Source organism: Manis javanica, chromosome 4 (genome assembly GCF_040802235.1).
Source record: "Manis javanica isolate MJ-LG chromosome 4, MJ_LKY, whole genome shotgun sequence".
Lineage (NCBI taxonomy): Eukaryota > Metazoa > Chordata > Mammalia > Pholidota > Manidae > Manis > Manis javanica.
Genome location: NC_133159.1, coordinates 27,523,005 through 27,535,238, shown reverse-complemented (window position 1 = coordinate 27,535,238; position 12,234 = coordinate 27,523,005). Strand labels below are relative to the sequence as shown.

At 56.4% G+C, this 12,234-nt stretch overlaps 2 protein-coding genes and 1 long non-coding RNA gene across 10 annotated transcripts in view; 1 reads left to right on the top strand and 2 right to left on the bottom strand.

Moving 5' to 3' along the window:
• Positions 1 to 71: 71 nt before the first annotated feature.
• On the bottom strand, positions 72 to 6,657 carry ADPRS (ADP-ribosylserine hydrolase). Of its 2 annotated transcripts, none has more exons than XM_037021258.2 (6): positions 5,093 to 6,152; positions 3,671 to 3,767; positions 3,187 to 3,394; positions 2,900 to 3,084; positions 2,460 to 2,560; positions 72 to 604 (listed from the first exon to the last, which is right to left on the bottom strand). In XM_037021258.2, the coding sequence occupies exons 2-6, from the start codon at positions 3,736 to 3,738 to the stop codon at positions 264 to 266; spliced, it is 903 nt and encodes a 300-aa protein (XP_036877153.1). In that variant the 5' UTR covers positions 3,739 to 3,767; positions 5,093 to 6,152; the 3' UTR covers positions 72 to 263. The 2 variants fall into 2 exon arrangements, with proteins under 2 accessions (XP_036877153.1, XP_036877152.1); XM_037021257.2 differs by lacking the exons at positions 72 to 604; positions 5,093 to 6,152 and adding exons at positions 1,158 to 1,887; positions 6,188 to 6,657.
• A 425-nt stretch (positions 6,658 to 7,082) lies between these two features.
• TEKT2 (tektin 2) lies at positions 7,083 to 11,012 on the bottom strand. Of its 4 annotated transcripts, none has more exons than XM_037021225.2 (10): positions 10,913 to 11,012; positions 9,785 to 9,992; positions 9,576 to 9,701; positions 9,175 to 9,380; positions 8,560 to 8,703; positions 8,363 to 8,477; positions 8,078 to 8,185; positions 7,804 to 7,947; positions 7,554 to 7,633; positions 7,083 to 7,407 (listed from the first exon to the last, which is right to left on the bottom strand). In XM_037021225.2, exons 2-10 carry the CDS (start codon positions 9,938 to 9,940, stop codon positions 7,194 to 7,196), a joined length of 1,293 nt encoding a protein of 430 aa, XP_036877120.2. In that variant the 5' UTR covers positions 9,941 to 9,992; positions 10,913 to 11,012; the 3' UTR covers positions 7,083 to 7,193. The 4 variants fall into 4 exon arrangements, with proteins under 4 accessions (XP_036877120.2, XP_036877119.2, XP_017531790.3 ...); XM_037021224.2 differs by having other exon boundaries at positions 9,785 to 9,995; positions 10,865 to 10,953; XM_017676301.3 differs by lacking the exon at positions 10,913 to 11,012 and adding an exon at positions 10,631 to 10,769 and having other exon boundaries at positions 9,785 to 9,995.
• The window catches only part of LOC108407153 (uncharacterized), a 70,023-nt gene continuing 68,726 nt past the window's right edge, over positions 10,938 to 12,234 (top strand). For 3 of the 4 annotated variants that reach the window (XR_012130111.1, XR_012130110.1, XR_012130112.1), the window contains exon 1: positions 10,938 to 11,076. This is a non-coding gene — a long non-coding RNA (uncharacterized lncRNA). Of the gene's footprint in view, positions 11,099 to 12,234 lie in introns of all 4 variants that reach the window. The other variant, XR_012130113.1, reaches the window with a different exon arrangement.

The following is a 12,234-nucleotide window of genomic DNA, read 5'->3' as shown; positions in this document are numbered from 1 at the left end:
GCTGAATTTGGCATTGACGTCAAAGTGTCCCCAGCCCCTGGATGTCCTAAATGTCCTGGGAGCTCTCTCTTTGGGAGTATACATTCCTCTCCAGTTCCCCAGCCACAGGTTCTGTCACCACTACATCAGAAAAGCCTGATGCACCAAAGATGCTGAGGCTTTGCACCAAGTAAATGCCAAGAAGCATTTTAAGAAACCAAAGTGAGGCAGTGGCTGGAGCTGGGGGAGACAATTAAGCTTCCCTGAAACATTCCTGCAAGCTCTCAGGGGTAGTGGAGCATGACAGCTGGCTCAGGATCCCAAGGGCCAAGTTTCAACATCTGATACAAATTATGAATGAAATCATGAATCTTTGTTCCTGAGGGCAGGGCTAGTGCCAGGCCTTTTGTTCCTGAGGGCAGGGCTAGTGCCAGGCCCAACGCTGAAGGAAGGGAGGGAGCTGTCCTGGGCAAAAAACACGTGCCCCAGAGCCTGCCATGCTCAGCAGCTAGGGATCTGTCCCTGGCTCTGGGGACGGGGACAGCAGACCTGGACCAATGCAGCCTGGTAGAATCCCGACAGTCCCGAAACCTCAGGCTGGCTGCACAGCTGGGCATGCTTCTCCCTGTACTGACAGTGAAAGGATGCTTAGATGATATGCTTAGGGGAGGTGTCTTCTTCCTTTCAATTTTCCTTTCTTCGAAATGTGGGCCAAAGCCTTTGAGCAGGGCCCAAGATAAAGAACAAGGCACACAGACTTCAGTGCACACAGGTGTGCCCTCCCCAACCCCACCCCAAAGGTTGACAGCCCAGTGGCATCCTCCCACAGGGTTCCTGTTCCTGGCCCAGCTGGGCCTGGGTCCTATTTGTGCAGCAACCTATGAAGAAATCAGGCTCTGAGAGCAGCGAAATCTGGCTGGTTCCTATCCACTGCCTGGGCCACTCTGAGGGATCTAACAGGAAAACTCACCAAACCAGGCCTGTTCTCCCCTTCCTGGCTGAACAATGTGGCTGGCAGGAAGAACTGGAGGAATCGGCCTCAAAACACAGCAGCTTGCAGTCTTGTGTCCCTCAGTCCTAGCAGAGTGCAAGCCAGATAAAAAGGCACCAGGCTTGAGAAGGTCAAGGCAGAGAAGAACCCATTCAGGCAGAGGAGAAACATAAGAAACAGTGAGGGATTTACTGAAAACTGTTTATTGCTCTGTGACTTCCACTGGAAGCTGTTAGTGAGCCCATGAGAGCCAAGGGCCAGGAATGTACCTGGAGTCAAGTGCCTGTCTCCTTGATTCATATAAACTTGCTGCCCAGGGGCCCTGCCAGTCACAGGCAGGCTTTTCGGCAAACTGGCTGAATTGCAACAAGGAGAAATGATGCTACTGCAGATCAATCATTTCCACCTCCCTGATTCCATGTCCTAGATAATAAAATGAAACGCCACGAGTACCCTAGGCTCTGCAGGAAGCCAGTCGCCCAATCCCAGAGGCCCTGCCCCGAGTGTGCTCCACCCACAACGTGGGGACGGAGGCAGGGCACCAAGTCTAGGGATCCTCAGGGCTCCGTATCTGAGCTCTAGCTGGTCCTGCTGGACAGGGCAGAGCCCCAGCAGCTGTGGCCCTCACAGACTCTTCTGGAAGACTCGGTGCAGGCTCTGGGCAAGGATATCTGTCTCCTCGTAGCCCTCACAGCTTTGCTGCCAGCTCTCTGGCACCTGTTCCATGCCATAATAGGCACCAGCAATGGCCCCAGCCATAGTGGCAATGGTGTCTGTGTCCCCGCCAAGTGAGATGGAATAGACAAGAGTTCTCTGGAGGCTATTGAAGGCAGAGGGGATCTCAGGGTCAGGCTCCATGCAGCGTAGGAAGCAGTAGATAGCAGTGGGCACAGATTCAAAGGCAGCAATGCCGTTCCCTATGGGGAAGCCAGATTACAGGAACTTGACCCTCTCCTGCTCCATGTCCCCAAGCTTCTTCCACCACATATCAACACTCTCAGCTTCAACTGGACTGTGATTAAGATCACAGGCTCTGGAGTTAGACTATTTGGGTTCAAATCCTGGCTCTTCCACCTACTGGCTGTGAGACTGGGAAAGTTCTCTGAGAAGAGCCCACTCCTCTGGTAGAGAGTGAACAAGTCAGTGACTCTCACAGGGCTGGCATGAGGCTGGCATGAGGCCACCCAAGGTGCAGCCTTCTGCAGAGTGCACAGGGCACAGTAAAAGTGCCATATAAATGACATCAGCTGTCAGAACAGGCAGCCTGCTGCCATTTCTGGGGACGTTTATCTGTAAGGCTGAAGATGGGTAGCCCTAGAGCAAGAAGGCACTGTGCTCAACCCCGCCAAGAACCCTACGGGGCCGAGAACCCCACAGGGCTGGCTCACTGTCACAGCAGCCTCAGGCAAAAGAGGGAGAGTAGACACGACTCCGAGCTCCCCTCGGAGGCCAGGACCCTGAAAGATGACGGGTGTTGGGGTGTACCCACCGAGCTCACATACCACCTCCTCTCTGGTCACTGAGTTCTGCCCCAGAAGCGCTCCAATCTTCTTTAGCCGGCTGGAGTACGGACGCTCCTCCATGCCCAGCCTGTGGGTTGAGGCAGGATTTCAGGGAGGTTGGAGCCAGCAGGGTGAAGACGGAGGGCAGGGGGAAGGGCCGTGTGGAAGGGCAAGGCAGGGATGTGGTCAGGGTGACACCTAGCACAGGTGTCTTGACAAGGGGGAGAAGGCTAGGTGTGAGCCAGTTGTCTGCTGTCTGGGGTCCTGAGAGCCCTGAGGCACAGCCAAGGCAAAGGGGCTCTTCCCACCCCTCCCTTGGGTCTGTGATTGAAGGAAGGTTTCAGCTTGTTGCAATGCAAGCCCCCCCCAACCACCGCGCATGCATGCTCACACACACACTTCCAGCCTGCCTCAGCCCGATACTTACTCCCTGGCATCCGAGATGGACTGGGCATCACTCTCCAGCTCTTCCATGTGGCCCAGAAGTTGCTCGAGGAAATGCTCACTAGACGACTCACCCTGCAAAGCCAGGTGCACAGCCAGGGCCTGCAGGATGGCACCGTTGTAGCCCAGGGAGGAGGCGTGAGTCAGCTGGGCCGAGAGCCGGGCGAACTAGGGCAAAGGCAGTGGAGGCAGGTCCTGCTGTCACAGAACCCGAGCCGCACAGCGAGGGGGCGAGGGGGGTAAGCCCCGAAGCCAGCCTGCCTAGACTACCTTCTGCACGTCCTGGACGCTGCTGTAGGCCAGGGAGATGCCAGCCACCCGCATGGCACCGCCATTGCCGTAGGAGCCCTTCCCATTAAACTGGGCCTGGGCAGGCTCATAGACATCACGGCACTTGGGGCTGAGGAGCTTCCGGAAGACGGTGATGACTCCTGCACCGTAACCCCGGTCAGGGTCTTTCTTGTACTCCTGAGCAAATCTAGGCAAGAGAAGGGAGGTGGAATTAAGGTTTGAAAGATGCCTGTCAGGGTTGGGAGAGAAGAAATCTGGTTGGCTTGGTAAGAGGAAGCTTCGGGGATCTGAGGGGCCTGCACCAGCCGCACTGTCATCTCTAGCCTGGGAAGCTGCAGCAGCCCTAGAGACAGTGTCCGGCAGAGGCTGGGGGCCTGGCATGCATGGGCCACACTGCTCTGGTCATGTGGTGCAAGAACTCTGCCCCCCTGGTGCGCCTCACCCCAGGACCATCCCCCCTCACCTGTGAGCCATGTCCACCTCGTCGAAGGCTTCCTTGGCCAGCAGGGACTGCACCAGGGCCCTGGCCATGGCTGTGTCGTCTGTGTAGTACAGTGCTTCTGCAGGGACAGATGGGGGAAGGGGGAGATCCAGCTGCAGGGCTTTGGGTGGCAGCTTTGGCTTCCCACTTGTTCCTTTTATTCACCATTTCCACCACACCTGAAGTCAGCCTTGAGCTCCCATCCCGTTTCCTGGGCACAAGACCTTGGGATTTTCAGCATTCTTTATTTCAGGTCAGTTACCACGTCCTGCTGGTATCTGAAGGAGAACCTTCCACCCCCTTCTGACTGCCATCACTGTATTTCTAGTCTTAATACCACCTGCTGCGGGCCCCTCAAAGCTGCACAATCCCCACCTCTAGCCCAAAGTGTAAGTGCAGCCAGAAAATCCTTCCTCACAGTAGAAAATCGCTTTCCTCATCTCACTCTCCTGCTCAAAATGGCTGTCTGCTGCCCTCAGGGAGAGGTCCAAATTCACTGCCTTAGCCTTGAAGCCCTTCCCAGCCAGGCCCCTCCGTCCTCACCCATCTTATACCCACTGCTCCTCTACACACAGCCCCGGAACCAATCTCAGAGGCTGGGTTTCGTCCTTCCCAGCGGGGGCTGCTCCCCAGCTCCACCCGCCCTGTTCCCTTCCTCTGGGGGCACAGGACTTCTAACACAGAGGAGACACTGGTTATATGGCGACTTCCTGAATAGGCTACAGGCCAGCTGGGATAGGGACTTGGTTTTATCTGAGGGAAGAGCACACGCCCTAGTGAGCCCCTCTTCGTGCTCCTCATGCCTCCGATCCCATCCTAGCCGGTGCACCACAGCCCCGAAACCCTTTCCCCTCCCCTTTCACTCTTAGGAGGCCCCATTCCTACTTCACTAGGAAGAGAGGCTGTCAGTTCCCTTTTCTGCAGCCATGCTCTCCCATCTTCCCTTGATGGAGTGTGTCCCTCTTCCAGTCCACCCTAGCCCTGTTTCCTGGGGAATCTGATCTTCCTTTATCTTCTCTCCCGTCCCCTCAACTTCTCCCTATATGGTGGAGCAGCACCTATTGTCCCTTCCTTTGCACCCTGCACCCTCTGTCCCACTCAGGTGATGAGGGCATGGTGCTCACATCACCTTGTCCAACCAAACAGCACACTCCACTCCCTTGTTCAGGGGTGGACGGATGACCTGAGCAAAGCCAAGGAGACTCAATCTGGAACTTTCGATGGGACCACTGCAAAGAGGGACACCTCTGCTGGAGTTGCTGAGCTGGGAGCTGCTGGGGGCCAGCCATGGGAAGGGTCAGCCAGGGTGAATGCCACCAATGCAGATATGAACAAGGAGATGAACGGGGTTTGGGGGAGATGGTTTCGGTCCCTGGATTCAGCTCCACTTGAAGCCAGACCTACCTCTGGACTTTCCAGTTATAGGCCATCGTGAGTTGGGTTTTCTGCCACTTGCACCCAGTGGGTTTTAAACTCTTAACCTAAAATGTTTTCCCATCTTAATGTCCAAGCAAAAATACAATTAAAAAACAATGTCCATCTTGTCTTCACTTGTGACAGATCATCTCTCCTCTTCATAGGAAACCTTTCACTTCCTACTCCACTGAAATCTAACTTTCAAGTTTCAACTTTCAACCTTCTACTGAAAATGCTTTTCTGTGGTGAAAAGACTACCTTCTGCTTAACCTCTCCAGCATGACATCAATGTCTTCCATCATGAAATTTCCTCGGATTTTGTTGATACCCATGCCCCCTGCTCCTATGAAATCCTTTCTTTCTCTGGCTCCTTTTCCTCTTCCTGGGTTTCTGAGTATGGTCCTTTTTCTTGCTATTCTCCATGTTCTCCAAGAAGAATCATCCTCTGCTTGACTTCAGATATAATACCGAGCAGAGATCTGGGTGAGGAGTTGACTGCATGGAGAGGCAGACAGCTTTATAAGCAGGGGATGGTACCTGCCACGGGTTGGGCTTGAGGAAGCAGGATGTGAGAGGAACTGAAGCGCAAGGCCAAGGGTGGTATAAGATAACACTGGGGATGCGGGCCACTGACGGCCGGGCGGGACACGCTCAGGAATTTGGCTCTATCCTGAGGGTAACGGAAATCACTGCACAGTCTCATACCAGGAAGGCCGCGATCAGATCCGTTTTGAGCAGACTGCTTACTCCCTGCTGCGTGGAGACTGGACCATGGTGCTGACTCGAGACATGGGTACAACACATAAAATCAACAGGGGTGTATATACAGGGCTAGGCACCATTTGGGGGAATGACTCCTAGGTTCCTAGCTTGGCACGTTAAGGACGGTGCTGCCATGCCCCTGGCTGGGGAGTGTTGAGGGCGAGACGGTGTGACGAGGGAGCTGAGTCCAGTTCCGGTGCCCGCGGGTTATCCACATCTGGCCCCTGCTGCCCCGGGCAGCCTCACCTGGATGGAGCCCACGCCTCTACCGCCGCGGCGCCCTCCCTTCCCTAGTCCCCACGTGCACCCGATCCCGCCCACCTGTCCGCGCGCTGCCCGGCGAGCCGAGGTCGGGCTCCAGGCTCTGGACGTGACGCAGAACTGACGTCAGGCTGACGGTGTCGTGCGCCTCGTAGATGGCGCCCACGCAGTCCCCGAGCAGCGCGCCAGCCAGGCAGCCTCGGAAGCGGGAGAGGGAGCGGGCCGCCCCAGCCCCTCCGCAGGCCGTCGCTGTCATTGCCGCCGCCGCCGCCGCCGCCATTCGCGCGGGCCAGTCGCCACTTCCGGTGCGGCCGGCGCGCTCCCCACGGCGCCGCTTCCCTCCAGCCCCACAGCGCCTCTCGGTGGCCTGGAGCCCCCGCGCCGCTCCCCGGCCACAGCGCCGCTCAGTGGCTAGGAGCCGCAGCTCACGAATGCGTGGGATCCGCGTCTGTCCCGCAGCGCTGGTTCTGTTGGGTCCTGTCTCTTCCTTTAGCTTGCATTCTCCACACCGGTAAACAGCGTCACAACTGGGCGAGACGGCCATTAAAGGGTCTCCGAGGAGTGGGCACTGAGCCAGACCTCCGGACCCCGGCAGCTGCTCTTCAGGCCTCTGTACCCCTGCACCCCTGGCCCTCCCACGGCAGCCCCGGCTCTTGGTCCCCACTCAGGCCTGGGGCCCCATCCCCGAGCACTCCCATCGTGATCCTACTCCCTCTGGGCCTCGCCTAGGCATCAAGAAGGCAGGCAAGGTTGTAGCTGGGACAGAGCTGGTCAGAGGTCACGCCACTAGAGCCCAAGGGGTGCTGGCCTTGCCCAGAGAGGGGTTTCCTGAGGAGGGAGAAGGGAAGGAATTGGATTTGGATGGAGCTTGGGAGATAATGTTCCCTATCTCCGCTTTTCTGTACACAGGAGGGCTGAGTCCTCTCACTCCCTGCTGGCTGCGCGCAGGACAACTGGTAACCATCGGAACTGCGAATTCTGACATTTATTAGATTGATTCCCTCAGCAACCCCGCCCTTTTCCATTTCCTACTGACCTTCCTCCTCCTCCCTCAGCCCCCCAAAGGCTAGGCCAGCTCCAGTTGGCAGGTTTTGAGTGGGCTCAGAGTGCGGTTTGTGGTCCGGGAGAAGGTGTCCACCTCAGGCACAAACTTCTCAGCAGGCACAGTCAGCTTCTGACGGGTGTCCATGCACTTGGTGTCCAGCAGCATGGAGTTGGCCTTGCAGGCAATGTCAGCCTGCAGCCGGGCCAGGTGCTTGTACAGGGCGTCCAGAGCGTCCCTGGGTAGGAGGCATCATTACCAACTCAGTCAGGGCTGAACTCTCCAGCTCTAAGTCAGGAAGACAGCTGGGGAGCCAGCACGCAGCAAGAGGCCCCATGGGTGGGAGGCATCTCCCTGCCCCTCCTGCCCACTCCCCCAACCTACTGTGCCTGTGCCAGCTTCTGCTTCAGGGCAGCAATGGTTGTCTCTAACTGGTGAACTTCGTCAGTGAGGCCATACTGTGCCTGGAGGCAGAGGGGTGGGTTGGGAGCCCCAGGTCAGCATACTATCCTTTGGCTCAGGAGTCTGGGTTCTGCCCACCAGCAGCACCCTTGCTCTGCCAGGAGTATGTGCTGGGCAGTGATCCCCAGGAGACTTTATCAGGGTCAAGGGGCCTAGTGGGGTGCCCTCGCACCTGGTCCCGGCAGAGTTCCACATTGGGTCGGTAGGTTCTGGACTCCAGCCGGGTATGGCACAGCTTCAGATTCTGTAACTTTCTGCGCAGATCCTCCTCCAGGTGCCGGAGGTCCTCGTGCAGCTCCGAGATCTCCTCCAAGGTCTGTGGAGACAAAGTGGCTGATCTCCACCAGCTGAAACCATCATGGTGCCCCTGGTCCAGGGCTTCCTGGCAGGGCATTGGGCTCCCCATCCCACAACAGGAAGCCCAAACCCCAGGGGCCTAAACTCACATTCTTCTCTTGCCACTTGAGCTCACTGTACACTTTCTCCATATCCCACAGCCGCTTTCTGAAGGCAAATTCTGTGGCAACCCTCTGGGCTTCCAGTTCATTGTTGGTCTGGAGGACAGGAAGCAGGCAGGGCAACAGGAAGGTATAAGCTCATGGCCCTTGGAGGATATCACTCAAGTGAGGGGATGGGATGGCACAAGCCACCAGGGAATCAAAGATAAGGGCTGGAGTGCACACTTGGGCCACCCATTAGCTGTGGAGCAGAGTGCGGGAGTGGTCAGTCACCTGGGCAATAGTTAGGGCAATGGCCTCCCTCAGTTCTGTGGCTCCTTTCATTTCAGCCTCCGCACGGTTCTTGTTGAACTGACTGAAGTCATCCCACTGCGGGAGTGTGGAGGAGCTGCAGGGGCAGGGAAGCTGCGGTCAGGAGGGCAGGCAGGCCTCCAAGGGGAGCAGGAAAGACTGAGTGAAACACTTCTTACCCATTGGGGACACGTGTGGGATTAACCTTCAGAGAGATGTTTGGGGACTTAAGGTTGAGAGAGAGGCAGCCTCTGTCGATGTCCAATGTCTCCATTTTGCCCCGATGGTCAGAACTGAGCTGCTGTCGGACTTCCTGCAGGAGGCTGGGAGGGAACAGACTCGATCAGGAACCATCCTTCCAAGGCCCCAGAATGCAGCCCCATGGTACGGAGGGGGCACTGAGATGGGGAGGTTGGGCGTCAGTGGAGCTACTGCAGCTGAGACAAAGACCAGCACAGCTGGATGAGCTCCCTGAGGTACACTTACAACCCCCACATGCTAGCACACACCCACGGGGCACATGTGCATAGCCCCACTCACAAAGTTTCGCACACACACAAGTGGTAAGGGGTGGTGGCAAATGGGCTCCATCTCTCCTGCTTCCAATCAACTGATAATGGCTGCCTAGAGCAGGGTTGGGAGAAGTATTCTCAGACCATGTCCAGGCAGTGGGACTGTCACTGACTGGACAGGGGCAGAAGGCAGCCTGAGAGCAAGTTGCTTGCTGTCCACAATACATATGCTCCACCTTTAAGACACAGCCTTGAGTGCAGGGGAAGTCCTGTCTCCCGTACCAGAGCTTCTCAAAGGCTTGGCTAATCTTCTGCTGCAAGGCCTTCTTGGTGGCATCAATGATCTGCACCTCTTTGTGCAGCTCTTCCTCCACAGGATCCTTCACCACATCAATGTCCCGCCGACTGTCCCGCAGGGTCAGGCACTCAACTGCCACATCCAGAGGCAGGTTCTTGGCCTGCAGGTTTTGCTCTGCAGATTCTTTCATCTAGAAAAGAGGGAGCACAGGAGATGGGGTGGCATCCACTGGGAAGCAGATCTCATCCCCACTTTAGCAGAGGAGCTGGGAAGTGACTCAGATGGACCTGCCACCAAATACCCCCATCAAGTGCTCCCGTCCCAGAAGTGGGGAGGGACGGTAGGTCCTTGCAGAGGTCTCCAGGTCCCCTGTTTTGCTGCCTGCCTGTGTCAGCGCGTCGATCTCAGCATCTAAATCTGTTAGACACTTGTCCAGCATCTCTTTCCATCGGTTCACAATGTCAATCCTCTCTGCCAGTCGAGTCCTATTGTCGTGCTCATCCCAAATGGTCTGGAAGAGACACAGCCTGATAAAGAGGGTGTTGGGACTGTGGGCTTTGCCTTTGTCCACCCAAGTGGGCTCCCGCGCAGAACCTGGTTGGTGGTCTCGTTGCGGAGGACCCGGGCCTCCTGGCGGATCTGGTGTGAAGCATCCCGCTGCCGCTCTGCGTTGGTTGACAACAGATAGCTGTTGGTGTGCCAGTCCGGCAACCGGAAGCGTTGACTGGGTTTGGCGTTCAGCGTGGCCATGGCGCAGGGGCGAAGGGTCAGAAACCCAAGCCCTGTTCCAAGTCACCCACCTCTGCTGGAGGGGGAAAAGAGGCTGCAGGAGACCACTTGGGAGATCCTCTCCTGGATCAAAAGCCCCTCCTGGGGATGTGTTCTTGCCCATTGTGCTCCAAGCTCCTTCGGGCAGGACGCCTGCTTGTAAACAGCCCTGCCTGGCTTAACTTGTAAGATCATTAACTAAGTTTCCTCCCACCCCTCCGTCCACAGACTCAAACTCCTGGACCCTGCAGGCAGTGAAGGGGGATAATGGAGTCCCTCGGGGTGTGTGGGGGGGAGGGCGGGGTTGGGGGGCAGGGAGAATACCCCTTAGTCCTGTTCCCACCCCTACTTCCAGCAACCAAATCTTGTGGAACTTTCTTTTCTTTCTCCGCCCTGTTTTGGGCCAGGTCGGGGATTTGCCCGTAGGAGCCCTCGTCCGCCGAGCGGGCACCGGGCTGGCTGTAGGGAGCTGCGGGCGAGGGGCTGGAGCGGGCTCCCTGCGCCCTCCGTGCGAAGAGGGGTGAGTGCGGGGGCCCAGGGCTGTCGCGGGCCAGCCTCCGATCCCAGGATAACCATCTTTGTTTAAATTAGTCCCCGGGCGCTGGCACGGAGACAGGGAGGGAGCTCGGCCCGGGCTGTGAGCCCCCACCGCCCGGCGCCGCGCCCCCTCACCTCGGCCTGGGCGCGCACTCGCGCCTCCCGCCGCCTGCTGCTCGGTTCCAGCGCCCCGGTTGCTAGGCACCCGCCCGGCGCGCGGCCGCCGCGCTTCTGTTTGGCTTGGCAACCGGCGCCCGAGGCCCGGAGGCCTTCGCAGGGGGAGGCTGCTGCCGAGCCGCGGCGGCGGGAGGGGCGGCGGAGGTGGGCAGCCGGAACCGCGCTCGCTCGGTTTACGAGTTAAACACTTACATGTTGGTAAAAGTTGTGCATCGACGTGGTAAAAACTACGCACCGTACCTAGAAAAAGTAATGTCCCGCTCAGGCCCACTTCCTGGCAGGTGTCCTTCCAGGAACCATATGTGTACAGGCCATTATTTACACACATTTCTTGGATCCTGTCTTGCCCAACAACTCATCCATCTGCCTGACCGCCTTGAAGGAATGACGATCGCATTTGCAGGGTGCGCATAATCGCTGGGAGAGGTAACTGGGGGTATTAGAAGCGATACTCAAAATCCAACCATTTCTTTTAAAAAGAGAGGGGGGAAACCAACCGTGCCAGTTTTGTTCTCGGCCTTGGGCAATGTTAGGATTTAATGTTCATAACTAACAGGTGAGATGGGCATCATCCCCCCATTTTCGCAAGTAACTAAGGAGACGGGCATTGGCTCGAAGGCAGGGGCGGAAAACGCACGTGTGTGTGTATTTCCCGGGTCCACGTTTTCCGTTACAGCTCCCTATTGTCGCTGGTGGTGGGGCTGGAAATGGACAGGAAAGCAGGGACGCTGTCCTGGGCTCCTCCCTGAAGGCTATGCCGAGTGGTCCTAGGAGGTGGGTGCCATTACCGTGCTGCTCTTACAGGCGAGGAAACTGAGGCATAAAGTGAGGGACGTGCCCAGGGTCACACAGCTGTGGGTAGAGCCTGGATCCAAACTCAAGCAGTCTGGCCCAGAGGCCACATTAGGTCTGGAGGAGTCCAAGGAGAGTCCTCAGCTTTGAAATCTCAGTGATGGGGGGACAGTTATTCTTCACAAAGGGAGGAGAGGCAGAGAACAAGGGCTTGTTAGGCAGAAGGAGGAGTTGGCTTTTGAGAGATTTGAGGTGCCTGTGGTAGATCTTGCTGTCCAGCAGGCAGTTAGAGCCTGGAGTCCTGAAGACAGCCTGAGGCTAGAGCATTTCCCAAACTTCCCTGACCACAGAATCTGTTTTTTCCTAATGGAACATTTTCTGAACTCTAATGTATGGCTTATCAATCAGATGTGCATGGTAATTTGTGACATAGCTCTCTTGCTGGGATTAAAGAAGACAGGACAAAAAGGTCTTGGACAAATTAATTATTGGAAGAAATCAAATTTTGACCTATATGTTCTGCAACATTTTATAACACAAAGAAATAAACAAATAAGGCAGAATGGTAATGGCTTTGGCATATATCCCTGTGGTGGTGGCTGTGGTGTTCGTGGCTCATGAGGTTTCTGCATGTCCTGTCCAAAGGAGGAAGATGTCAGCAGAAAAGGTTAGACAGCTAATGGAGTGGACCAAGAAAACAGTGATAAGATGAGTGATGCTGTCCATGTTCTATCATTTTGTACTGGAAACACCAAGAAACTACATAATTG

Coding starts and splice junctions, on each gene's coding strand:
- TEKT2 (XM_037021225.2), bottom strand. CDS start 9,940: ATGGCCACGCTGAACGCCAAACCCAGTCAACGCTTCCGGTTGCCGGAC. Junction 8,704..9,174: donor CAAGCCTTTGAGAAGCTCTG/GTACGGGAGACA, acceptor GTTCCCTCCCAG/CCTCCTGCAGGAAGTCCGAC. Junction 8,478..8,559: donor CCCACACGTGTCCCCAATGG/GTAAGAAGTGTT, acceptor CTGCCCCTGCAG/CTCCTCCACACTCCCGCAGT.
- ADPRS (XM_037021257.2), bottom strand. CDS start 6,407: ATGGCGGCGGCGGCGGCGGCGGCAATGACAGCGACGGCCTGCGGAGGG. Junction 3,768..6,187: donor GCCGGGCAGCGCGCGGACAG/GTGGGCGGGATC, acceptor CTGTCCCTGCAG/AAGCACTGTACTACACAGAC. Junction 3,085..3,186: donor GCGTCCAGGACGTGCAGAAG/GTAGTCTAGGCA, acceptor CCTTTGCCCTAG/TTCGCCCGGCTCTCGGCCCA.